Genomic DNA, 25108 nt, shown 5'->3' with positions numbered 1-25108 from the left:
GGTGGACTCTTCGATGGGTTAAAAACTGGCTGGATGGCCGAGCCCAGAGAGTGGTGGTGAATGGGGCAAAGTCCAACTGGTGGCCGGTCACTAGCGGTGTTCCCCAGGGCTCAGTTCTGGGGCCGGTGCTGTTCAATATCTTTATAGATGATCTAGACGCAGGGATTGAGTGCACCCTCAGCAAATTTGCAGATGACACCAAGCTGGGTGGGAGTGTCGATCTGCTGGGAGGGTAGGAAGGCCCTACAGAGGGATCTGGACAGGTTAGATAGATGGGGCCAAGACCAACGGCATGAGGTTCAACAAGAACAAGTGCCAGGTCTTACACTTCGTCCACAACAACCCCATGCAGCGCTACAGGCTGGGGGAAGAGTGGTTAGAAAGAGCCCTGGGGGTGCTGATCGACAGACGGTTCAACATGAGTCAGCAGTGTGCCCAGGTGGCCAAGAAGGCCAATGGCATCCTGGCCTCTATTAGGAATAGTGTAGCCAGCCGGTCTGGGGAAGTGATCGTCCCTCTGTACTGGGCACTGGTGAGGGAGCACCTTGAATACTGTGTCCAGTTCTGGGCCCCGCACTTCAAGAAAGATGTTGAGGTGTTGGAGCGAGTCCAGAGGAGGGCGACCAAGCTGGTGAAGGGTCTGGAGGGTCTGACCTATGAGGAATGGCTGAGGGAGCTGGGGTGTTTAGCCTGAAGAAGAGGAGGCTCAGAGGTGACCTTATTGCAGTCTACAACTACCTGAAGGGAGGTTGTAGCAGACAGTCGGCCTCTTCTCCCAGGCAACTAGCGGTAGGACAAGAGGACACAGCCTCAAGCTTTGCCAGGGGAGGTTCAGGTTGGACATTAGGAAGCATTTCTTCTCAGCAAGGGTCATTAGCCATTGGAAGGGGCTTCCCAGGCAGGTGGTGGAGTCACCATCTCTGGAGGGGTTTAAGAAAAGACTGGACATGGCACTTAATGCCATGGTCTAGTTGCCATGGTGGTGTCAGGGCAATGGCTGGACTCGATGATCCCAGAGGGCTCTTCCAACCTGATTGATTCTGTGATTCTGTGTGATTCTGTGAAGTGCTTTTCAGTATCTCCCAGAATAACCTTCTCCATAATTTTACCTGAAGTGAGACTGACAGGCCTGTAATTACTAGGATGTTCCTTCTTACTCTTCTTGAAAATTGGGACACCATCTGCCAGCTTCCAGTCAACTGGGACCTCTCCAGACTCCCAAAGACCATGGAAAAATAATGGAGAGAGGCCCTGCGATGACATTGGCCAGCTCTGTCAGTACCCTGGGATGAATCCCATCGGGCCCCATATATTTATGCACATCCAGCTGGAGCAGCAAGTCTCAAATAAGTTCTGGGTCAGCTGGGACTTTATCTTCCCCCCCAGTCACGGTTTTCCAACGCAGGGCTCTGGGGGTCCCAGAGCTCATCATCAGTGTTACAGACAGAGGCAAAGAAGGCAGTAAACATCTTTGCTTTGTCTCTGCCTCTATTTGTGAGGTGACTGACCTCACTGATGTCATCTCTGGTCCTTCTCTTGCTGTTAACATTTTAAAAAGCCCTTTTGTTGTCCTTCACAGTGCTGGCCGGCTTGAACTCTAATCGAGCTTTGGCCACACAAATTTTCTCCCTGCAGTGGCGAACAGCATCCCTGCAGTCCTCCCGTGTCACCTGTCCTTGCTTCCAATGTCTGTACACTTCCCTTTTCTGTCCAAGCTCTAGAAGATCCCTGCTCAGCCAAGCCGGCCTTCTGCCCCACTCACATGACTTCCGACACTTTGGAATTGCCTGCTCCTGCACTCTTAAGACATGGCTCTTAAAAAGTGACCAGCATTCACGGACCCCAATACCTTCAAAAGCAGCTTCCCAGGGACCTTACTGACCAGCTCCTTCAGCAGCCCGAAGTCTGCTCTCCCCATATCCAGCGTTGAAGTTTTACTGGCAGTTTTTTCTCCTATTGCCAACAATTGAGACTCAACTACTTTGTGGTCACTGTGACCAAGCCAGCCACCAATCACCACTTTGCTCACGAGTCCCCCCGTGTTTACAAACTACAAATCTAGGACAGCACCTTTCCTAGGCAGCTCCCTCAGGACCTACACCAAGAAGTTATCTTCAACGTGCTTCATAAATTTCTTTGACCTGTTTGTGTCTGCTGTATGATATGCCCAGTTGATGTCTGGGAAGTTAAATCACCCATAAGGCCAAAGGCAGCTGATCTAGAGAGATCCCTTAATGCCTTGTAGAATAACTCATCAGTGTCATTGTCCTAACTGGGTGGCCAATAGTAGATTCCCACAACAACATCCACTAATATATATTTATGAACTAATACCTATTAAAAAAATTTTACTTATACATGTAAATTATGCCAAAGCATTGACATCTTCATTGCAACCGTTTCCCTCGTTACTCAGATAGAAATACAGGGGTCTTTCCAGTGCATCCAAAAGATTAATAAATATTAAAAGAAGGAAAAGTTCAGAATCCTCTATACAAAGCTCCCTTAAACCAAGAAGATGTTAGCATGAACATCCACAGGATCTTTTCTAGGACACTACAGATGGACTAGGTGAAAAAGAAATTCAGGGTGTTATAGATTTGTCTTTGGGATGATTATTATTTTAGGACCTTGAAAACCTATTTATGAACTAAGGTTCCATCTCAGTCAGTGCCAAACAAATGCAAAAAAAACACCATTCCTGCCCCAAACAATTCTGGCTACTATTTATACGTAGAATCTTCACAGGGCAAAAGTCAAGCACCTCCAGCGGGCCACCCTTGGAGCTGCTTGTTTCATACATGGTTGGTTTGCACTGGAGCAATACTCGGGGGATGCTGCGTAACTAAAGGACAGATTCAACACACATCCTAAAGAAAATCTGTTCTTAATCAGACCACAGGGAACGCAGTCAGAGCAAGGGACTGCTGGGAGTGGGAATAGCGTCCGAGAATTCTACAGACTGACAAATTTTACATACTTGCTCAGCCAGGATTTTCTTTTTTTCCCAATTTTGTATCATTTTAACTTTATGCTTCCTTCTTCTGTTTCCCTAGTGCAGTTTGACATGATGCGTGCTTGTAACCTCATCGCCACTGTTGCTCTGACTGCTGGCCAGCTCATCTTCGTCCTGGGCCTGATGGAGCTACCCATCATCTCTCAGGATACCCAATGGTGGGAGGAGGCCATAGCTGCCGTGTTCCAACTTGCCAGTAAGTCCACTTCTTTTTACTGACGGAAAAATACTTAAGTCTCTTTTAAGTCCAGGTGGAAAAAGAGTTTCTTACTTGATAAATCTTTCAAGTGACAAAGAATAGCAAAAAAGCCTACATCTAAGAGTAAGCTCATTGTCTCTTAAAAGCTCTCCCCATGAGATTCTGCAGTACATGAATAGAAGCTTTTATCTTGGATATATCAGAATGAGTCTTCTGCCAACCAAGAAAAACAAGCTTTTATTATTTCCTATGAAACCAGGAAGGCAAACATGAAAGAAAGAAACTGGATGCAATGTAATCCCACAATTTAGCAGGACCAAATATACCAAAGGAACTGTTTGAAAGCGGAGCAGAACAGCCAAGCAAATTTCTGAAGTCTTGCTGAAATATGATTATTTGCTTTTAGCTAACTAAATGTTACTCAGTGACCATCAGCTGGTTTTTGATAGACAGATACATCTGCAATCTAGCAAAGAAAGCTGAAGTCAATTCATAACAGTGCCTGCTATAAATAAAATTCCCACAGTAATTTCTCATGGACACAGACTGTACACAGAAATGAATGAGGAAAGGAGGAAATGGTTTTATCATAATTCCAGACTGACAGCAGTGGCAACAAACTGTAAACATTTTGCAATAATACCTTTCTTTACTACATAAACTAAGTCACTCATTATTCATTACGCCAAGAGTCCAATCCTATAAAATATCCATACATGAAACTGTCATTGATGCAGTATAACATTCAGGCTGCTTACCAGATTGCATTAAAAATATATCATTATTATTACTGTAAACAACAGGTTATAATAAAGTAACACCATTTTATTTTAAATTTTAATTTCAACTTTAAAAACTCAGACTATTTAGAATGGTATAAACCTACTGAGACCTCAGGTTGACAATGCTGCAAGATCACAATCTAGCCTAGGTCATTTAAATACGGTCCTCACAGCAATAAACACCCATTAAGGACGATGAACCTGAAATCCAAACAGGAGGAGGAGACCACAGAGGTTCCGTAACTCTCAAAGCATCCGATCCAGCCTCTAGGTGCAGCGAGGCCCTCAAGCACCAGGCAGTGCTACCAAGAGACAGATACGCAGCCTTGCCATAATCCTCCCTACAGCCTCTTCGTGTACACCGTGGTGTTTGTAACTCTGGACAACTTCTGGATAGTTCTCCCTGGTCATCGGTGTGATGCCTGCTTTACTCTCCCTGCCTCCCATCCTCCCCAAAACTCGACATGTCTGTTTTTCCCAGAGAGGAAATGCATTCTGGCCCTGTTTAGATGTGTTGTTTCATTGACAAACAGCGCAGTGGACAGCCGTGTGCCTTTCTTCTATCAAGGCTGCTAATTTTAGACTGGGCTCTTTTATTTTTTTTTTTTCCCTTTTTTTTTTCCTGTGCTGGAGTCTGTTTTAAACACAGTCAGAGAGAGACTGAAGGGCGCCAGGATATCCCGACACAGGAGAAGGAAATGCCTGCTATTACCTGTTATGCAAGCTGAACCTTGAAATCCCCAGTGCTGGGAGGGGAGAGGGGAGGAAAGCCAGAGTCAGGATGATTAACAAAACACTAACGAGAATGGCTGAAGAAGCTGTTGAATCAAGGAGTTCATCTGCCTGCCTGTGTTCAAAAGGTGTGAAGAGACGGATCTGGCAGCTTGTGACAGCTACAAAGACATTGCGCTATACGAACCAAAGGTCTGCCATCTGCAGAAATAACGCCGTGACTTTGGTGGCTCTCCCTGCCCCCCTTCCCCACGCTCTCCTTCACCATCATCAGATGGTTTTCTGCCTTGCAGTCAGTAAGGTGATATTTTACATCTCATTAATTTCAATTAAAGTTTTACATTTAAACAAATTCCTTCCTGATCTCCAGAACAACCAGCTGAAGTCTTCTGGAATATATACTTTTGAAAAAAGTGGAGTCATCATATCTGCCATTATCCCAACATAAAACAGACTTCTTGGGGATCTCCCTAGTTTTCCAGGACAGTGGTACATCAACTGCTGACTGCCTGGGTAACCCAGGGTCTGCGCTCACAGGACAGGCGGTTCAGACTACAGCTTGCACTGACAAAAGAGGCTGTTTCCTCTTTCACAGAACCAAACGTGCGCTCTGTAATGTTGAGCCGCTCAAACTGGCCACAAAAATCAGCCCCATCCATCAAAGTCCCTGGACTGGATCCAGGTGACAGCATTTTATATATTATGGCTGAAATGTCTTTGATATCAGACAGAACACATGTGCAAACTGTGAGCAGGTCCAGCATTTCTGTTGCTCTGATGAAGGATTGCTGCTACATCCAGCTATGCAGATTTCTTTACTGAAGGGGAGGAAGGTGGCCCCCCTTATCCTGTAAGCCACAGGTAATACTCAGCCTCCGAGCCTCTGCTCCGAGATGATAACCTCTCATCTGTTTTCAAAGTAAAGTAGCAATACTAGGCAAAACCATCAGAACAGTGGATACAAAGCTTGTATTTAAAAGCACACAAAACAGCCCAAGAGAAATCGCTGTGAAGCTCTCCCCTACTTCATTTTAAGGGTTAAAGCCAACATACTTTAGACCAGAGTGTGAGAAGAGCAAACAATATTTAAGAATGTACATACTTCGATCTTCTTAAATATTTCTTGAGTACTGTCTGGGTAATTTCTATTTATTACACTTTCAAATACGTTACTGAAAACACAAGCACCCACCTCCCAGTTTTTCCTCTTCAAAATCAAAATGATCTGGAGAATTGTTCTGCAATTCCTCATCCTGTCAGTAATTTCAGAAAAAATTACCTTGAATCATGTCCCCTCTAATTCCAACTTCTGTTTGATCTCTAACTTTCGTCCTGGAATATGCCTACAAGTGCTGAAGAGAACCGCAATGGTCACCGGTAGAATGAAATCTAATATTAAGGAGGAAGGTTTGAGTGTATGGCTCAGACGCACAAAGTCAACCTACAATTTACTTATTTTTAGTCAGAGTTTACACACTGCAACATTTTGCGTGGGTTTTATTACAGTTTCTGGAGGTCTGAACAAAAAGTCCTTTTTGTTTTAGATAATTAAGTGTATTAAGTATTATCTTCCAAACACCATCACAACTTCAAATCAACCACCTCTGATCCCACCAGACCTCGCGACGACTCCAGGCTCCACCACTTTTTCATTTCTGCCACCTGTGCAAGCATTTGACGGTCATTCAAAAAGGATGGACCTCTGACAGAAAATAAAGCCCCAGGAAGCAAAGAGGAAGGAAAGAAGAGAGGAAACAGCATTGCTCCTGGGACAGCAACGGGATTCGCACAGCTCCAAAGCCCCACAACCTCACACCTCCCAATGAACAGGAAAGCGAGCTGTTTGCTTTGGAAAAGGCGCGGGGTGAAAATGGAACCAGCCTCGTACATGGAATTTCGTGTCAATGCTCAGAAATTTCCCTCTAGAGGGTTTTGGGTTTTCTGTTTTTTTCCAAGGAACTGTTACAAACTCAGCGTGCTGAATATAGGATGAGTAACAGAGCTGACAGAAGAGGAGTTGGAAAGGGAAATCCATACTAACAGGATAGGGAAGAAAGAGCAGTTCAGAGAATATTAAACTGCTGCAAGCAGTAACCTGCCAGACTGGATCTGACCTTAAGGGAGTCTGGCCAAGTCTCCCTTCTTGTACACTGGTGATTATCAGAGACTCTAGAGCGAAATGTTAGAAACATAATGGGGAAGACCTGGGACAAAATATCCCTTACATTAGGTCTCATCCTAGTTTTTGGAAGTCCAAGATTGGAATAAACCTGAATCATGATGACTGATATTCTTGCCAGTCTGTTTTCAGCATTAAATTACTTTAAGACATAATATCCTGAAGATTTAAAAGTTTTGTGTTCCTACTGACCCTGCCATTTACAGCCAAATAAATTAGTCTCACATCTCAAATTTCAGGCCTTGCATTTTCCTACTGTGTTTTTCTGCTGATGGTGTATTTCGCTCCAGACCCCTAACGCATCACAGGAAATCTGAGTTCACGCATACTCTCATTTCTGTGCTATTAAACCGAAATCAAACAACTGTTAGACCGTTTACCTTCTCTCTTCTTTCTACAAATGTAGATGGGTTGATATCCAGAAAATCTTAATGCAGAACAGACAAGCAAAGCAGACATTGGAGAATACAGCTGACGATATTCACAATAGTAATGTGATTCTGATTTCTGTATTACTTCCTTCCACCTTTTTCCTTCACGACACCCTCAAGCCAGATCTGTCCTAAGATGAAATCTATGGAGCTATAAACCTAATACTTCCTGAAAAGGAAGCAAATAAATGAGACACTGTAAATAATCAAAAAATCATAACAAAAAGAGAGAACTTGACTGCTTGATTTGTGCTAAATGTTTTCATTATTTCTCATTTTTATTTCACCTCAGTGCCAAACTCACTTGTTCTTTATGTGGACTGCAAACTTCACAATAGTGATCTTGTTTTCACATGTTTGCAAAATGCACCACATTTGCAAAGATCTTAAAATATGGAAGCCCACCCCACTTACTTTGACTGAAATGGTTCACGTGAGCAGCTGAACCAGCAAACTGGGACGGGCGGTAGCTCCCAAGAAGTGTGTTGAACTCTTTAACTGGTATAACTGCAGCAGGAAGATGATCTGCGTATATTCTTCATGTCTAAATACTGATATAAGTAGCAGGCAATTTGTTGTAGCATTTCAATGCCAAGGGCATGTATTCTGCTTAGAAATATGGTAACATATTACCACATAAATATCATTTGGATATGCAAGTATAAGGAACATGTTTTATGACAGGCACAGCATTGGAAATAACGCAGTAATTCAGAAACAAGCGCATGGATTAAGAGTTCGTCAACTCAAATATTCACTTTATTGCTTATGAACGTGCATATTATATTTGTATCAGCACTAGCGTGTCCAGCAGGACTAGGGCAGGGATCATTCCCCTGGACTCAGAACTGGTGAGGCCGCACCTCGAATCCTGTGTTCAGTTCTGGGCCCCTCACTATGAGAAAGACCTTGAGGTGCTGGAGCGAGTCCAGAGAAGGGCAACGGAGCTGGTGAAGGGTCTGGAGCACAAGTGTGATGAGGAGCGGCTGAGGGACCTGGGGGTGTTTAGTCTGGAGAAAAGGAGGCTGAGGGGAGACCTTCTCGCTCTCTACAACTGCCTGAAAGGAGGGTGTAGCGAGGTGGGGGTCGGTCTCTTCTCCCAGGGAACAAGTGACAGGATGAGAGGAAATGGCCTCAAGTTGTGCCAGGGGAGGTTTAGATTGGAGATCAGGGACAATTTCTTCATGGAAAGGGTTGTCAAGCACTGGCACAGGCTGCCCAGGGCAGTGGTGGAGTCCCCATCCCTGGAGGGATTTAAAAGCCGTGTAGATGTGGTGCTGAGGGACATGGGTTAGTGGTGGCCTTGGCAGTGCTGGGTTAACGGTTGGACTCGATGATCTTCAAGGTCCTTTCCAACCAAAACGATTCTATGATTATATATATATATGGAGGTGTCTCCTAAAAGAGTTTCAAACTGAGTTGCCTAGCTGGATCCACAGTTACGCAACTCTTACGCTTGGATGCATCAGGAGATTGACAGAGCATTTGAAAAATCAAAGCAGCTCATCCTTAAAGACGGATGACCACCAAAACTTCCAGGAGGATCACTTGTCAATGACTGCTTCTCTCTGCACAAGTTGTTTTTGCTCAGGCTGACAAGAGCTCTTACCTGTGTCTGATACAAAGTTTACTGCGATCAAAAGCAGAGCTTCCATTGACTCTAGCTGCCTCTGAATCCGAGGTGCCGAGCAGTGTTTGCAGCTGACTTTCAGTGTGAAAGTCTGCACATTTATCCTTATTTAAACAGCTGCCCAACAGGAATTATGTCTAATTCATAGGGAATGCTTTTCAACCTTCAGTTCAAGGACTGACTAAATCTCCCAGACTTGTCAGATGAAAGACAAAGAGGGACTGAGAAACTGAAAGAACATCACAAGTAGAAAGGCTTTGGAATTCAGTGGTGAAAAGTGAAGGACAAGAGGGTCTTATTGCCCTAAGAAGCTTTGCTACTCATAACTCATTTAATTCTAAGAGATGTTACATTCTACCAAAATCCTTGGAAGGAAATTTTTATTGTACTCAACAATGTACAACTGAGGACTCAAAGGCCGCTGAAGTCTCGTGGCATCACAAACCAAAGCAAGCACACTTACACAGCTTTCAGCCTGTTACTACAACGACGAGCACACAGCTATTACAGAAGCTCTACATTCGCCTTGCATGGTAACAACACTCTTGTGCCAAGCTGACACAGGAAAAGGCGTTAATTGATTAATCATTTACATAAGTCCTATGGCAATCACACTTTGGGAATCTATCTCACTTTGATAAATACAGGTGAGCTCCTACAAGCAGCTTATTCAGGCTTGTGACTCACTGCAGCTAAATCATTCCCTGTACATGTTTACGGGGTGCGTAGAGAAGGGTGTGAAAAACTTGCACTCCCCGTTTGCAGTTTTGCTGCACTGGCGTGGGTTGTGAATTCCCAGCAACAGTCTGGCTGCTCTATTTTCCTTCTTCTCCCTCTTCCTGGCAGCAAAAGTCATTCTATAGGACGAGCAGTAAAGAGGAGGATTATAACTCCCAATATAGACTTTCTACCGACCCAGAAAAAACATAATGTAGATTTCTTCAACTGTACTATCAAGTTACTAATAAAAAGGAGGAATGTGAATCAAGGGATGTCTGGAAAAAAAAACCAAACTATCACAGAAGTAAAAAAGTGACTATGAGAGTTCTTTTAAAATGCTAAAAATCTGTCGTTGGCTTACAGTCAGCTACAGTCAAACAGGAAATTCAGTATAACAGATCTGAAATGTAAGTTCAAAAAGTAACATTCTCCCAACCCACCCCCGCTCACACAGTCAATACTGTCCCAACCAAAAGTCTTCCTAGTGAATTTGTTATCTGTTTCCTTCCCCAGCGGAAAAGCCCCCCCCATCCAGGCTTGTTTTGCTACAGATGGGAAACAACTAGAGATAAACAGCAGCTCTATGGGAAAATAAAGTACTTTAAGTAATCTCATCAGGATTTTTAGTAAAGATGTGGCCTCTGTGCAGACTGTAGACAATACACAATAAAATTATCTGAATTTGATTGACGTACATAATGAAATTAATTCAGGAAAATTCAGCCATGCATCTAAAAGTCTTGTCATCGCTACAAAACAGAAGTGAAACTAAACCAGATGAAAATGTTTAATATGTTCAGAACTAAATTTAAAGAAATGTTTCCCATCTGCAGCCCTCCTTAAACTGTATCGTAAATTAAGGGATCAAGAAGACTGACGGCAAGTAGAGCGATTTTTAGTAGAGTTACCTATGGGAAATAGTCTGGGAAGCCAACTGTCTCCTTCCAGGTGTTTTATTTGAATACTGAAACTAAATTCAGACCCTGTTGCTCAAGGTTACAAATACCAACCTGAAAAGTCACCACATCAGTTTTAGTCACAGAGACAGAAGCTATTCTTAATAGAAGGTTAATTTTTAATCGGGGTACCTCTAACTGTTCCAAATCCAGAGCCAAATTCTGCATTGGTATATCTACATTAACAATGAGTTATACCCATATTACACAACGACCAGGAGGAGCAGAATTCCACCGCCGTTTTTCCTACACTAAATCCTCACAAAAGCGATACACTAACTGAATACTTAAAAATACACAAAGGCAACAAATTAAAATGTTGTCAAAGATTTCCTAATGCTAATAACACTCACAGTGAAGGCAGTAAGCAAAACAGGAGATGCCAATATCATGAAAATACTCTGCTTTAGCTATGTTAGTAAAAATAAAACATTAATCAAACTTGAGTTTCATTCTCTCTCCTTACAGAAACTGAGTATTATGGCATCAGCACACTAGGGTTTGCAACCAAATGGTACCCACGTAATTATTCATAAGGTTTCATCCAAACTAGGAAGATACCACGCCTCAGATATGTCCATATAACAGAGGAATAATAAAAAAAAGAAAATTAAAAATCTACTTTCCCTAAGAAAGAGGAACCACTGAAGGAGAAGGGCCAGGCTGGCACAAATAAGTGAATCGAATGTGTTTGCCCAGTCCTTTAGAGAATACACTTGCTGCTAAATGTTCCATCTCAATTCTTGGCTGGTGTACAACAAGACCACTCTAAGGGCAAGGAAAACATTAAGTAGCACATTGGAACACTTTGCTTCAAGAAGTAATTTTGATTAAGTTATTACAGACAAAATCTCTCCAAGCAAACTTTGGGGTTTTTCACACATCATCGTTACAAAAGCAGCATTCATCGAAATTTAAATATCATTCTATGCAAACCCAGTCTTTTTGGGTCAATACGATTTCTTCAGTCTTTGCTCTTCAGTTCCTACATTTATAAATCCAGTACCAGGTCATGCTAATATGAAATAAGAATACTGGAAAATAACGTTCACAGTGACAGTTTTATTCCAGAGCTCACATACAGAACTGCAAAACTAATTGTGGAAACTCTCTACAGTAACATGCTTCCAACTCTCCCACCTCTGTCATGTTTTTCTCTCTTCTTAAATGTCAGTTCCTGTCTAGCCTGCAGCAAAGGATTCTAAACAGATCCTACGTTTTTCACTCAAGAGCTCCAGTGACTCACTCCTGCTATCTGCCAAGTAGGGGAGCTCTCAAACCCATCGCCTCCCAGTTCCCCTCCGCTCAGGCACTGGCACAGAACTGCAACAGGAGAGAAAGCCTCTTGCATGACTGGCTGCTCATCTGATCAGGGTTCAGGCAAAGGGCCTGCGAAGGGAAATAGTCTTGCTAGCATAAATAGGTTTATTTTGGGATCTGTAAGGAAGCCTTAGTGCTTTTTCCTGGTGGATAATTGCTCCATCGGATGGAAGCGAGCTCATGAAGGTGGCTGGTCTAGCACGGAGATGCGTAGCCATTTAGGACAGTAACTGGCCATTAAGCAATACACAAGCAAGACAGAAAAAGCTAAGTAATTTAACTAAAAGCTGGGTATTTGGAAAAAAGTTTAAAATATTGAAAATATTCCTACAGCGTTTATTTACTTCTACCGTGCCACAAAGGAATGTGTATAGACCACTGCTGCTTGCCCTGGCTAAACGAGTGAAGAAGGGGGCAAAACTCAGGCCCAAGGGAGTTCCAGCTCTCACACGCACAGGAACCCTAAAGATTTTTCCCAGAAGGTCTGCACAAGCAAACCTGACCTTCAGGAAGGAAACTAGAAGTGCTAATCATCCATTACTACTCTAAGCTAGAGATAATGGTAAATACCTGTAAACCTGCAGTGGGAAAGCACCAGTCACAATTCAATAACTGGAAATTAAGCTGCAAGACACGACACAGTATCAGGGTTACTCTATGTAACTGGTGCTCCTGAACCCAGCTCCCTCTGCCAAGAGAGCCTCAAACAAACAATGCAAGATAAAGTGGACTGTTGTTTATATTCATAACTGTCCTTTAGAGGTACCTGTAAGTAGTCACTGGTATGAACAGCTTAGGTTCAAAGTTCTTCCTGCTTAAGGTTTCATGATTTGTTTCACACATTTTTTTTTAATTAATTTAATGCTTGGTGGATTCCATGTGAAAGCGTATGTGAACTGGAAAAGAGTTCTGAAAGGAAAACTGAAAAGGAAACAGATCTCACAAAGTTTTGTCATGTGCCAGACTCATCAGTAAGATGGGTCTCTTGATTTGTACCTCAATACCCTCCTTCCTGCAAATTTTAAACTGGAAGGAAAAGAAACAGGCCAACAACTTGGCTGCAGAAGGTGCGAGCAATGTCCCTTTCTCTCAGCTTCCCACCTTTATGAGAAAATTGGTATCTATCATCCTTTGAAAAGCGGACTGCAAAAGAAGAGCAAAGCACTATCAGTGTTTATCTGTATTATAACACCTAAAGACCTCAAATGTAGATGTAGACATACGAATTCTCTATAAGCACATTACAACTAGCACGCTCTGCTCCCAAAGCTCTGAAATACAAAACAAAACACAGGAGAAAAGAAGTTTTATCAGCTTGGTTCCACAGATGGGGAACCGAGCCATCTCCGAGGAGAGTTTAAAAAACCTGATGTATTGTACAACACAGGATCTGATCTTCCCCTCTTTTCTCTGCCATGTGCCTCAGGACAAACTGCACTCAGGAGAACGACACTGGAAATGAGGGAAAACTACTTTGTTTCCCAGCTCTGCTGCAATCTTCTTCTACGCTATTACTGCTAACGACAAAGAAATAAAGTCATACAAGACCCAGATAACACCAAACAGAAAAGTCATGAGAATTCAAAAGCCATTCAAGGAAACATCACAGAAAAGGAAGAGCACAATTAACTGTGGCTTTGAGGACAAAAGTAGTGCTCTGTGAATGCTGAAAAAACATGCGCAAACTTCAGCGAGGATTTTGAATGCAGAAAGAGAGGACGTTCCCACTTGCACGAGGTGATGAGCTAAGCATGGGAATATACAGAAAAAATAACTCCTTCAAAGACAGATTATTTGCCTTCAGCAGTCCCTCCAAGCACGTAGAGAATATCTGCCTGGCTTCAAGAGACCAGGATTTTAAAAAGCATGTGTAATCTGATACAAGGTGTGCCATCCAACAGCGATTACTGAAAAAAATGAATATTCAAGCTTCATCTGTCAAAAGCACAACTTCACAATTTTTCCACCTGAGCCGTAACTCAGTATTTTTCCAGACAGGAGTCAAGAAGCAACTTTCAAACCCGCATACTTCAAAATAATGCTAGATGACCACCGGTGTATTGGGATCCCATCTCCAACTTGGCTAACATTAAAATAGCCTCCTAAGTGAGCCTGCAGACTCAATTTGGGAGTGCTAGCGAACAATTATTGTACAGATCAGTGATTTCTGCAACTCCATTAAGTCAACGTGCTCCACGTGGTCACATTTTTCCCAGATGAAACTTTTCATTTATAACTAAGCTGAACCATTAAATAACTATGAGACTTAGTGACAAAAATCAAGGAGTTATTAATTGCTGTCCTTACAACTGAGTTGACAGCCTAAAACCCATCCAGAGTATGTTAGACTTTTTTCACAGCAAAGGCTGCTGCGGAGTGGCAAAAGAGCAGGAAAGAGCTACTCCTCCTGTAAGAACCTGTTTCCTCCTCATATATCCTTAGGAAGAAATGCCTCACTTCAAACCCCTCTGGTACATGCCATCTGCGGAACAGTGCTATTTTACGAGGAGAAGGTGTAGCAAGGAACCGAGTTACCAACCACCTTCTAGGCACACACAAGAGAGCTGAGGATGCCAGACACCTCCTGAATTAATACTCATTGCTTTTTTTATTAGGAGGGGGATTCAGCCTTCACATTATTGACCCTCCGAACAGTAAAAGTGTCATGCCTACTTAGGTAGTGATTGATTTTTTTTCTCCTGTTTGTATTTCACTTCCCTCCTCTATTTTTTTAATCTGTATACACTTCGTGTCTTTTCCATCTTCACTAGTACTCTTTTTAGAAAGGAACATGACACAATACATACTCAGGATGTGCTCTTTCATGGAAAAAATCACGGACCAGAGCCAGATGTCACACCACTTTATGCCACGTATCTGTGGGAACAGTGTTTGCAAGCAGTGTGGCTAACTGAGAAAACAGCATGCAGCCATTGGGACTTACTTGCTCTTGACTTGTCCTTGCCCATGAACTTAGGAAGATGGTATCTAGAAATCCTCTGGCTGTGATGGGCCTTTGTTTATTCTAGTCTTCCTTCATGAAGGGGTCCTTTGGTCAATGGTATTTCTTGTGTTACGGTGGTGGTTAAGGAAGTGTGTAGGAGAACAAAGAGAAAACCTTTTCTCAGGGAGGCATATTTGCCTCTTCGTATGTTTGTTTCAATCTAACCACATGTATAAATTACTTCTCTTAAAAAGATGAAAAGTAGTTTTATTTGAGAGTAGGGATGGGAAGAGAGACTAACACAATAAACAGAGGGCAGAAAAGTAATTGTGTGCTTATCAACGCATTCTTCAGGGAAAGGGCAGTCTTAGTAACATAAAAAAAGTAGGAGTCAAGGGCTATGGATCCTGCCCCTTGTTCTAATGTGGACCTCCTGCATGACTAGAAAAGTCACCCCACCTCGTCTCTGAAACAACATTACTCTTTATCAGTGGTGTCTACCAAAAAGAATGTTGAAAGTATTGTTTCAGTTTTTTTGCAAATCACATTGTGACATCTGGATGGAAATGCTGGACAAGTGCAGTGTTATTACTCTAATATTAAAGTACCTTTTAGGGAACTTACTACCGTGCTTAAGGTTAGGAAGGAAATGGAAACCTTGCCTTTAGTAGCTTCTGGAGGCATGATACTGCTCCTGCCTTATAACGCTTTTTTCCAGCATAGAAAAAGTAGGAGCATAAAGTCCCATTTATTTCACCTTCCCTTTTATTTAAGCTTATGTACTTTTTTTATTATTTCTGTAAGATATTTAGCTATTCATCATCTTTGCAGTTTAAAATAGTGTCCTGCCTTAAATAAACATTTTTAAATTTCAGAATAAGTGTACCATATTCTGAATAAAATATTTTCGTTATTATCATCATTAATATACCAGTTTTCTGTGTTGGCCACAGGAATAAGAAAGAGGACATCTGTGTAAGTGAGACAAGATGATGGGGAAAAAAACACAATGTGAAATACAGCTAAGTGCGAGTAAGACATTTAAATCAGAGTGAACAGATTTACACCTGAGACTCCATTTCAGGCACCCAGTCTTTGCATATATCATTGTGCCCAAATATGCCTTCAAGAGCACACACACAGCACATCATAATAGGGACAGAAAGGCTTTACAGACTCATGAATGTTGGCCTATGGCACCTTGCCACTACAGAAATTCAAGAGAATAACTCCTTAAAAATAATTCTCACATTGTCCTTGCAGGTTTTGTTCTGGTTATCGGATTGGTGACTTTCTACCGCATCGGACCATACACCAACCTCTCCTGGTCTTGCTACCTGAACATTGGAGCCTGTCTTTTGGCCACGCTGGCAGCTGCCATTCTCATATGGAACATCCTTCACAGGCGTGAGGACTGCATGGCGCCCCGGGTCATTGTCATTAGCCGTACCCTGACCGCTCGGTTTCGCCGGGGCCTGGAAAACGACTACGTTGAGTCACCGTGCTGAAAGCGTGGACTTGAAGGGGGAAAGATCTCCAAGGAGATCTGCATTGGAATTGTTGTCTACAAATATATGCTATAATTTAAAACTAAGGGTTGAAAGACATCACAAGCTCACTCTTGTGGGCAGAGGCCCTCAATTATTATTTGGATGGGCTCCATCTATATACATATGTATAAAACACATAATTTTATATATATTATATTATATTGCCCTCTCCCTCTGCTGTACAGCACAGAACGTTGGATTGTCAGAATCCTGACAGAGCATCACAGCTACATGTCAGTAGGGTCAGCTGTAGCAGATACAGAGTGTATGCAATGAGAGTATAGAAAAGAGGCAACCAAACGCATTTTCTCTGTCTGCATAAAGTTATCCTGCTCCCTAATAATAATGTAAAAAGCTATAGAGGACCAGTGACGATAGCTTTGGAGTTAACAGGCAATCTGAGAAAGCAGAAAACTCACTATAGAATAAGTGATGATTTTAACAGCTGCTTAAATTTCATGAATCTTTAGTCCTTCCACCCACCTCTGCAAGGAGCTTCTCATTAGCTGCAACACCTGCTCCCCAGCCACAGCACAGCCCAGGCAGTAAAAAACAAAAGCAACTTTAACCATTCTACTTGTTAAGTAAGGGAATGAAGAAGACTTAAATTGCATCTTTTCAGACACTTCTTTTGTATCCTGAGACAAAGGTTTGGGTTTATCCTGTGTGTAAACAGACATACCATTAAAAATGAAAAGGGTACGCAGCTGGAACAGGCCATAACGTCGCTGAAAAAATCTACTTCAGTGTTACAAGGAGGGCAAATATCTACAGAAGCAGGTTACCTGGACTCCCTAATAATCACAGACACTATTAAGTTGCATTATCGGAAACGATTATTAAGAACAGATATTTCAGCCCAAATTAATTTCTTCGCAGTTTGCTTTAACATTTGCTGTGACATTTTCAGATTAGAGTGTTAGATCAGGACACCCAGCTCTGCCCAGAAATGCTCAGAGGCACATAACACAGTGAATATTGGAGAATATAACTGCCACTCAAGCACCCAAATTGGAGAATAAGACACATGTACAGGACTTAAGCATGAGATTTAAAAAAGACCTGCCTGGTAACTTAATATGGGAATGAAATGAAAATAATTAGTACCTTTGGAATTAGGCATAATGTTTATAAGCCTGACCCTGAGAGGCACAAAGGCTCACAAAAGTCATGTGCACATAACTTTCAGGAAGAAAAACAAGAGGTCAAAAACTATTATGCAGAAATACTTAGGATACAGGAACTAGAGGCAATGACAGATGTTTAAAAACCCTAAGGATGCTACTCTGAGCACAGTTACTTACAGGTTTGAAGGACCATGAGCTGTGAATGCTACAGATTCTTTAGGACAGTTGTGTCACTCCCAGCTGAGTACACTGCTTTTTCTTCTTTATCATTATTTCCACTCTACTTTTCCACACTTGGTTAAAATGTGATCATCAAGCTGGCTCTTGAGTTCTGTTCTGCACTCAGTTCTGATGTAATAAGAAACTCAACCCCAACTGCTGCTCTGCACCATGTTCAAGCGAGCAACACTCCGCAGAGACTGATGCTCTAGAACAACTGCATTGTTCTAGACTATCAGGATCAAATACCATAAAGCTGACAAAGAGTTTCTTCTAGCAGTAGGTTTGTAAAAACCAACTAAGATTTGTATTAATTTGCCTGCACTACTTTCTGGAAAATATTTTCTAGAAATAATATGCTATGATTAATTGCAGGGTTTTTTAAAAATAAAATAAGGGAATATTTAAAAGACATTATATTATTTCTTCTAATATTGCAATAACCATATTATAATAATGTACATTTAAATTTAAAAATCAGCTATGTGGTTGGTAAATTTGTAATACTCGGTATTACTGTGGTTATTTTAGATGTATAAATAAAGTTGTGAATGTTCATTTTCTTCTAGTGATAACGTGAGATTTTTGCCATTCAGACACAGAATAAGGTTGGTTGTTATCCATCGTTTTTTCCCGTTTAGTGAAAAAGAATCCACAGAGCTTGCCATGTCTTGTAGACAAAGAATAAGCAGAGAATACATTAAGATGTCTGTGAGGTAAAGATATTTCATCTTAAAAATGAAAGGGAGAAAGAAATCAGAGAAGAAAAATGTAAGGAGAATTTAGGAGGATCAAAACTTCATACAAACTGTTAATGAAAAGAAACTGTACCCAGAAAGAAATACATACAAATACTCGTGATACCTTTTTATCAGCTTGATGGATTTGAAGGCCTCATCCATGTCCCCAGCAGTCAGATAGAAGCTGAAGTTCAGCATGGCATCCCGGGTAGTCTTATCACAGTCTCCTAATCCAGTGAAATCTCTCATGGGTCTTCTCGCAACCATCTGAGAAGCCTTTATTGAGCCAGACTCTGCTTGTCCTTTCTCAGCTTCTCCCAGCTAAAATGAGAACGTTATCATTTAGGCATCAAGTAGGTTGAAACTTGCTCCTTTGTACATGTAATTAATTACATTATTTCCACTACAGTCCAAGTGTTCTATTTCTGCAGGATTGTGATCAATAGTGACAATAGTTGCAAAGTTTCAGAACTTCCTAGAAAATGCCCCAAAATATGGAAGGTCATAGAAGAGATTAGCATATCATAACGAACAACCACAGTACATCAGTGGTAGTTGGGAGACTGGTAAAATACCACAGGAGAGGCAGCCTCCTATTAGTATAGTCATAATTGTTATTACTGTATATATAATTATGACTATAATAGCAACTATTATTTTAAGTCCCCTGACTTCTGGAGATTTCAGACAAACACTTCTCTAAGGATAGTCTCTTCTCAAAAAGGAGTCTGCTGTTCTGTAAGTTAACTATATAGACCCAATTCTTTTATTCTTGCTTTCATGTGAAGCTTATGAATACCAAAGCTCAGATTCAAACCCTTCCCCATACAATCGGCAGTTCTGGAGGCTCTGGAGCTTCAGTGATACTTCCACCAGTCATTGAAAGGCAGCTCAAAGCAATTTAACCATTAAAGTCAATCATCAACATCAAATGATCTGTCTAGAGCGTAACAAGGAAACTTTCACAAGCCAAACACAGTGGAAGATCATCTGAGTCACGAAGAACACCAAATTTCACATCTACCCCAATTTTATAGTTAGATGAGATAACTAAATATTAAGGTTTACAGAAGCGAATAAAAAAGCAGTATTATATTATGATACAATGAAAGTATTAGATACAGTAAAAGACAGAAATCAAAAGTGCAAATGTGTTTGACTACAATTTGGGGAATTTCTGGAGCCAGGACAGAAAAGACATTATAATGAATAAGGAGAAACCCTGGATTGAAACTTGGTCGAAACAGACTTGCTGCATCAACTCGATTTGCTATATTTAAAGCAGACTCTGTTCATACACTAAACCATGTTTCCAAAATGAATTATTATGTAACAAGTAATTCAGTCACTAAGATACAGTAACCTACTGAGGGAAGGAAATGGGAACAGAAGAGACAAAAGCAGAGAATGAAGCAAGAGGAGAAAAATAATGCAGAAACTTACAGTTTTATAGACACATCCCCTCCGAAAACACAACTAATGGCAGCAATAATCCAGACAGAGTTAAAAAAAAAAAAAAAAGAAAAAAAAAAAATGATATCAAAGTAAAATAGCATGAGACATGACAGGGGGGGAGAGTGTTAAAAGACATATCAGAAAATGCAGCAGATCATGTTTGAGCTTTCAAACGAAGGGAAAAAGGAAAGTAAAAGAGAGTGCAACTCTAAAAGCTGGATCTGCACAGGAGAGCAACAACAGTCAGTTCTTTGGAAGGGGAGTGAATTGCAAACTACTGCTCTGAATCTAAATATATTAAGTAGAAAAACATGTAGATACATTCTCCCTGTTTAACACTGCTCCTAAACTACATGAAATTAGATTTACATGATCACATTGGTCTGTCTTATTCAGAAGATTTAGAGGATTAGAAGTCTCATTAATATTAAGTTCCTGCAGATTTTGCAAAAATAAATGCCTTGGTAGAATAAAGAGACTGTTAAGCTCCCCCTACAAGACAGGAGCAGTGCAGATCATCATCTGAACAAGCACTAAGAAACTCAGGTCAGAGCTTAACCAGAAAACCAATCTGTAGGCAGCAGGCTTCATTTCTGCCAGTACGCATGGAATTATGTATGGTATTATTTACCTGAGATGCAAACAATTTTGGATTCATATTCCAGTTTAAAAAGTTAAAGCATGTATTCCTGGTGTTTGTAGCACACAGGCATTTGGTGATAGTGCAAGATGAGTATTTTTGCTCTCTTTGGTATTCCCTGGGGATTAAGCTCCATTCCAAGAAGGAAACGGGTTGCTTCTGCTGAAGCTAGTAGGAAATGTCCCCTCTTATGGCCTATGTAAAGTTGACACACACGTCCCCTACTTGCAATAGGCACGATGACTACATAAAGTAGAAGGAATTTTTTTCACATCCCTTTTTTAGTTGCATTCCCTGGTAATTACTGTCTCCTGTGCTTGTACATCGCATCTGGTCTGCAATACCCATGAAAAGACAATTCAGTACAATTTCCACAACACTGCCAAGTTCACCCACATGAGAATTATCTCTACGTCATTTCTAGATGTGATGCAGCAACTGCCATTGGAGTTGTCCTACTTATCCCAAAGTCAATTTGGTTAAATTTGATCCCTATGCAGTGAAAAGTCTGAACTTCTGGGAAGGGAAGGAATTGTGAAAGATTTCCTCACCTTTTTTGCAAAGTAATAATGTGGCACCTCTATGCCCAGAAGAACCTGGTAGGATGAAGGCAATGGAAAGCTGTCCTGAAGCAAAAGGCCATGCTCTTCAGTACTGAAGAATGATACAATCCAAACATCCACCTGGAAAAGGAAGCAAAGCATTGTTTTGGTTTCATGCTGCAATATCCTTCTTTCATTTTGTTTTTATTTTCCATATTCACTTGGCAGAACCTTCTCTTGAAAATAATACGACATATACATTCACACGCACACACCTGCTCGAGAGGGCAGAGCTGCACGCTTCCTCCCTATAGTAAGTAGCCAACAACTAATTCTACATCACAGATTGTGTTCCTACTGCAAAGGGACCTCCACCTCTGCCTTTCAGGAACCAACTTCACTGACCATAAAGAGGGAAGTCCCTGGCCACAGACTGCTACTCTAGAAGTCTCTCTGACAGATCTGACTCAGGTCAAAGAAATACTCCCAACTGTTTTCAACATTTTTTTTTAAATACTATATTATTTCTATTAGAATTTCAGCAGCTCACTGACTGCTTTGCATTCCTAGGGAAATACCAGCCATTTAAAAATAGTTTCTGTAACAGCTTAAATATTGACGTGACTCAAGTCAAGATGAAGTATTTATTTCCAACTAAACTTAATCAGACTTCTCATTCCTTAAAGGATAAGCACACAGTTAAAAATTCTGTTGAATAAGGGCCAAATAGTAAGTTGCACTCCTTTTATATCTTTTTATTTTTCAACTTTATGTAGAAGCCAAACATTTTTACTTGTTTACATTAGCAATATTAGGTTGAAGTGTTCTCCTCTGCTAGAAGACCCTAGGCAAGGCCTTTTGAGGCACCCGTATTCCATTCCTCCTTTCTACGTTGATCTTCCCACGATTTCTTTAGAGTCATTTCAATCAACAAAAGAAACAAAGAGCTTTCTATCTCTAATTGGAAGAGGTTTACCTAAAATCATGCACGAATCAGAAAAGTTTAAATCAACACGGACATTTCAGATCAATGGAATATTGAAGGACATATAATAATGTAATATAATGACATATAATATAATATATGAAGGACAGGCAGTTCTGTACAGACAAAACGGTAAGGACAGCTACAGACACATTAGCAGGGGAAGCGGGGAAGAACTATTGGTCTGATGAAAGAAAATCTTCGATTAGATCATTTCTGATCAATAAATTTTTTTTCTAATATAGAAAAAGACTATAAAAGGCAATTTGGGAAGTACCATAAAGATGTACAACGTCTCTCCAGCAAAGCAGAAGATGGTAAGAACTGGGTGGGAAGAGTGTACTTCACTGTTCACCTTAACGGTAGGGTCCCTGTTGTTCTATCAAATTAATTCTTGCTTCTACAAGTGGACTCAAGATATAAAATCTGCATTATTTTTTTAAAAATAAGTATCAAACCTCTAGACTATCAATTCACCCATTAATGTCACCTGAAAAACTGTAGTCCAGATACAACCTTGCATTATGATCACCCTCAAAATTCTAGCACAGATAAAGAAGTCACCTCTTTTTCTTCATCACTGTATGCAAGCTAGGGCTAAAACAGAAAGCTCATGTACAGTGACTGCCTGAAGCCACTAAACATGTAGTTTAACTACTCATTTTTGTACAAGATCATGTATATTCCCACATCCTTAATGAAGGACCAATGATTTATTACTTGAGCAGGGAGAACTCCATGCAAAGCAAGGTAAAACAAACAACCAAAAAGACCATACTGTGCTCTCAGTCTGTTTTTTCTTCTGCTCAGGAGATTGTAGGCCTGTTTCAAGAATTGCTTCACACACAAAAAGTCTTGGTTCGCTCTGGTCCCAGAAATGGCAAGCAGGGATGTGACTGTGCAACTCTGGATACTCCACAACAGACCTACCAAAAAACAAGAAAAAAAAAGTAGGAAGGGAGACAAAATAATCCCAGCTCATTGAGTGCATGAATGTAAATAAAGGACTAACCAAGGGATAATTTTCACATCCTGATCAGTCATATATATCAGTACCTGTGCGTTGTAAAATTAACCATATACGCCTGCCTACCTCCTGACACATTATATGTGGCAATGCCACTTCTAGTTGGTTCTGTATACACCATGACTATAGGGCATAAAGCGTTTCAGTAGAAAAAAAGCTGGTACTGCTGTCAATACAAATAGGCACCCAAAACCTGCCTCCACTGAGATTACGTGTCCTACAGAAATACTTGAACATCCTTCAAATGATCTATCTTAGCGACTGCTACCGGTGTAGGTACTGTAACAGGGAGACCACCTCAACTCTGTCTTCTTGTGGGTTTTACAGCCTGCCCCAAGGTGCTTCTTGCCAGCACTGCTCAAAATGCCCAACCAGGTTGGTTGAGTACCCTGGTGTGCATTTAGAGAAGAAGTAAAGAGCGAGTTTCTAGCACATATGCCTCACGTTCAAATCCAGCTAAGCAGCAGTCATAAGAGATCACAGCTAGACAACTGTGATTAAACTGATGGGGGAAAAAAATAACAAATTAGTTTGTATTCTCAGGCAACAGATCTCTCTCTACTGAGAGTTCAGCAAAGAGACCGGGGCATGCAGCGTGAGCAACGCTTTGAACTGCTGAACTTCTCAGTGCTGAGGGAAACTGCAGAGTTGCAGCTGAACCTGACCTGCAGCTGTGGGATTTCAGTCTCTACATACATCACAGCTTGTTCCCTTTCCTCAGTACTGTGCTTGAACTTCATACGGTGTGTGACGAATTCCAAGGCACAGTAAAATAGCACATGAAGCACAAGGACAACCCCTGCGGCCTTGGGAAAGCCACTCTCTGGCAGCAGTTTAAGTAAGAAACATTTTACTGCCATCTTCGGGCATTTAAATACTACTTCAGTGCTGGCCATGTTAAGGCTCTAAATATACAGAATTGGACTATCTTAGCAATGGCTTAGGATTCTTCTGAAAAAATACAGAATATAAATAGGTGCCAAATTTTTAAAAAAGAGAGAAACCAAAGACACCATTAAAATATTTTTCTCATCTGCTGTCACCACTGAAGGGTGGGGAGGACTGGAGTAGGGCTGGAAGGCAAATTAAGGGAGAGTTTCAAAGGGATGCAGAAATACACCACGTCCTATCCATTCCACTGAATTCAAAATAAAATTACTTGCAAACTGAAAAACAGTATTTGTGTAAAAAAATTGGGACTGTTTAGATTCTGCCTCAGCAGGAGAGAGAGAGAGAAGGGGAAGAAGTGTAGATTATTATTATTATTTTCTGGTGAGTTTACTCATTCCAATTTCAAGATACTCTAAAATGAAGCACAGATAAATGGATTATTCACGCCAACACCATTATTACTAGTCCGTGGTGGCCTCTGTTGGGCTACACAAGATACTACACTTAAAACAATTTCCTCACTACTCATTATTACACTGTTCGCATAACTGACCAAGACATAAGGCCCCAAATTTGCCCTGTCCTTAGTTTTTGATGAGCTGGGTAGTTTCTTCTGTTTTTCACTGATAAGGAGAGTAAATCTTTTTTTGTTTATAATATCTATAGCAGATAGTTGCTGAAAAAGCAAACCACCTTCTACTCTAACGCTGTTTTTTCTTAATTATTGTAAAACCAGATGGGAATTGGTATCTTAACATTCCACCGTACTTCAGGAGAATTCCTCATTCACTGCATTTTGCTGCCTTGCTACTAGGATTTCTAATGTATTCTCCACAGAACAGTTTGTATAAAAACAAAGCTGTCAGTTCTAAATAGACCCTTCATGAGTTTTTAATCCATACAAAAACATCCTGTATTGAACTTCAAATTTGACTTTTTTTCCTAGGAGGAGCTTCAGAATGTCCTCTTTTCAGTTCCTACCCTCTAAACTCTTCATGGAAGAGCAGCTTTCTGAGACTTTCC

At 41.1% G+C, this 25108-nt stretch overlaps 2 protein-coding genes across 5 annotated transcripts in view; one reads left to right on the top strand and one right to left on the bottom strand.

Moving 5' to 3' along the window:
- The window catches only part of TMEM204 (transmembrane protein 204), a 35600-nt gene extending 17314 nt beyond the window's left edge, over window positions 1-18286 (top strand). Inside the window, exons 2-3 of the mRNA XM_068420165.1 lie at window positions 3057-3212; window positions 16173-18286. Coding sequence (XP_068276266.1) covers window positions 3057-3212; window positions 16173-16417 — 401 coding nt within the window. The 3' untranslated portion in view covers window positions 16418-18286. The remainder of the gene's footprint in view (window positions 1-3056; window positions 3213-16172) is intronic.
- The window catches only part of IFT140 (intraflagellar transport 140), a 101192-nt gene that overhangs the window by 40765 nt on the left and 35319 nt on the right, over window positions 1-25108 (bottom strand). For all 4 annotated transcript variants that reach the window (XM_068420061.1, XM_068420060.1, XM_068420062.1 and 1 more), the window contains 3 exons: window positions 22946-23093; window positions 21192-21323; window positions 18670-18866 (listed from right to left, as the gene is read on the bottom strand). In XM_068420061.1, the coding sequence (XP_068276162.1) occupies window positions 18670-18866; window positions 21192-21323; window positions 22946-23093 (477 nt within the window). The remainder of the gene's footprint in view (window positions 1-18669; window positions 18867-21191; window positions 21324-22945; window positions 23094-25108) is intronic.

The sequence above is a fragment of the Nyctibius grandis genome, chromosome 30, assembly GCF_013368605.1.
Source record: "Nyctibius grandis isolate bNycGra1 chromosome 30, bNycGra1.pri, whole genome shotgun sequence".
In the NCBI taxonomy this organism is placed as follows: Eukaryota; Metazoa; Chordata; class Aves; order Nyctibiiformes; family Nyctibiidae; genus Nyctibius; species Nyctibius grandis.
Note: the sequence above shows the minus strand (reverse complement) of the source record. Positions and strands in the feature narration are given on the sequence as shown.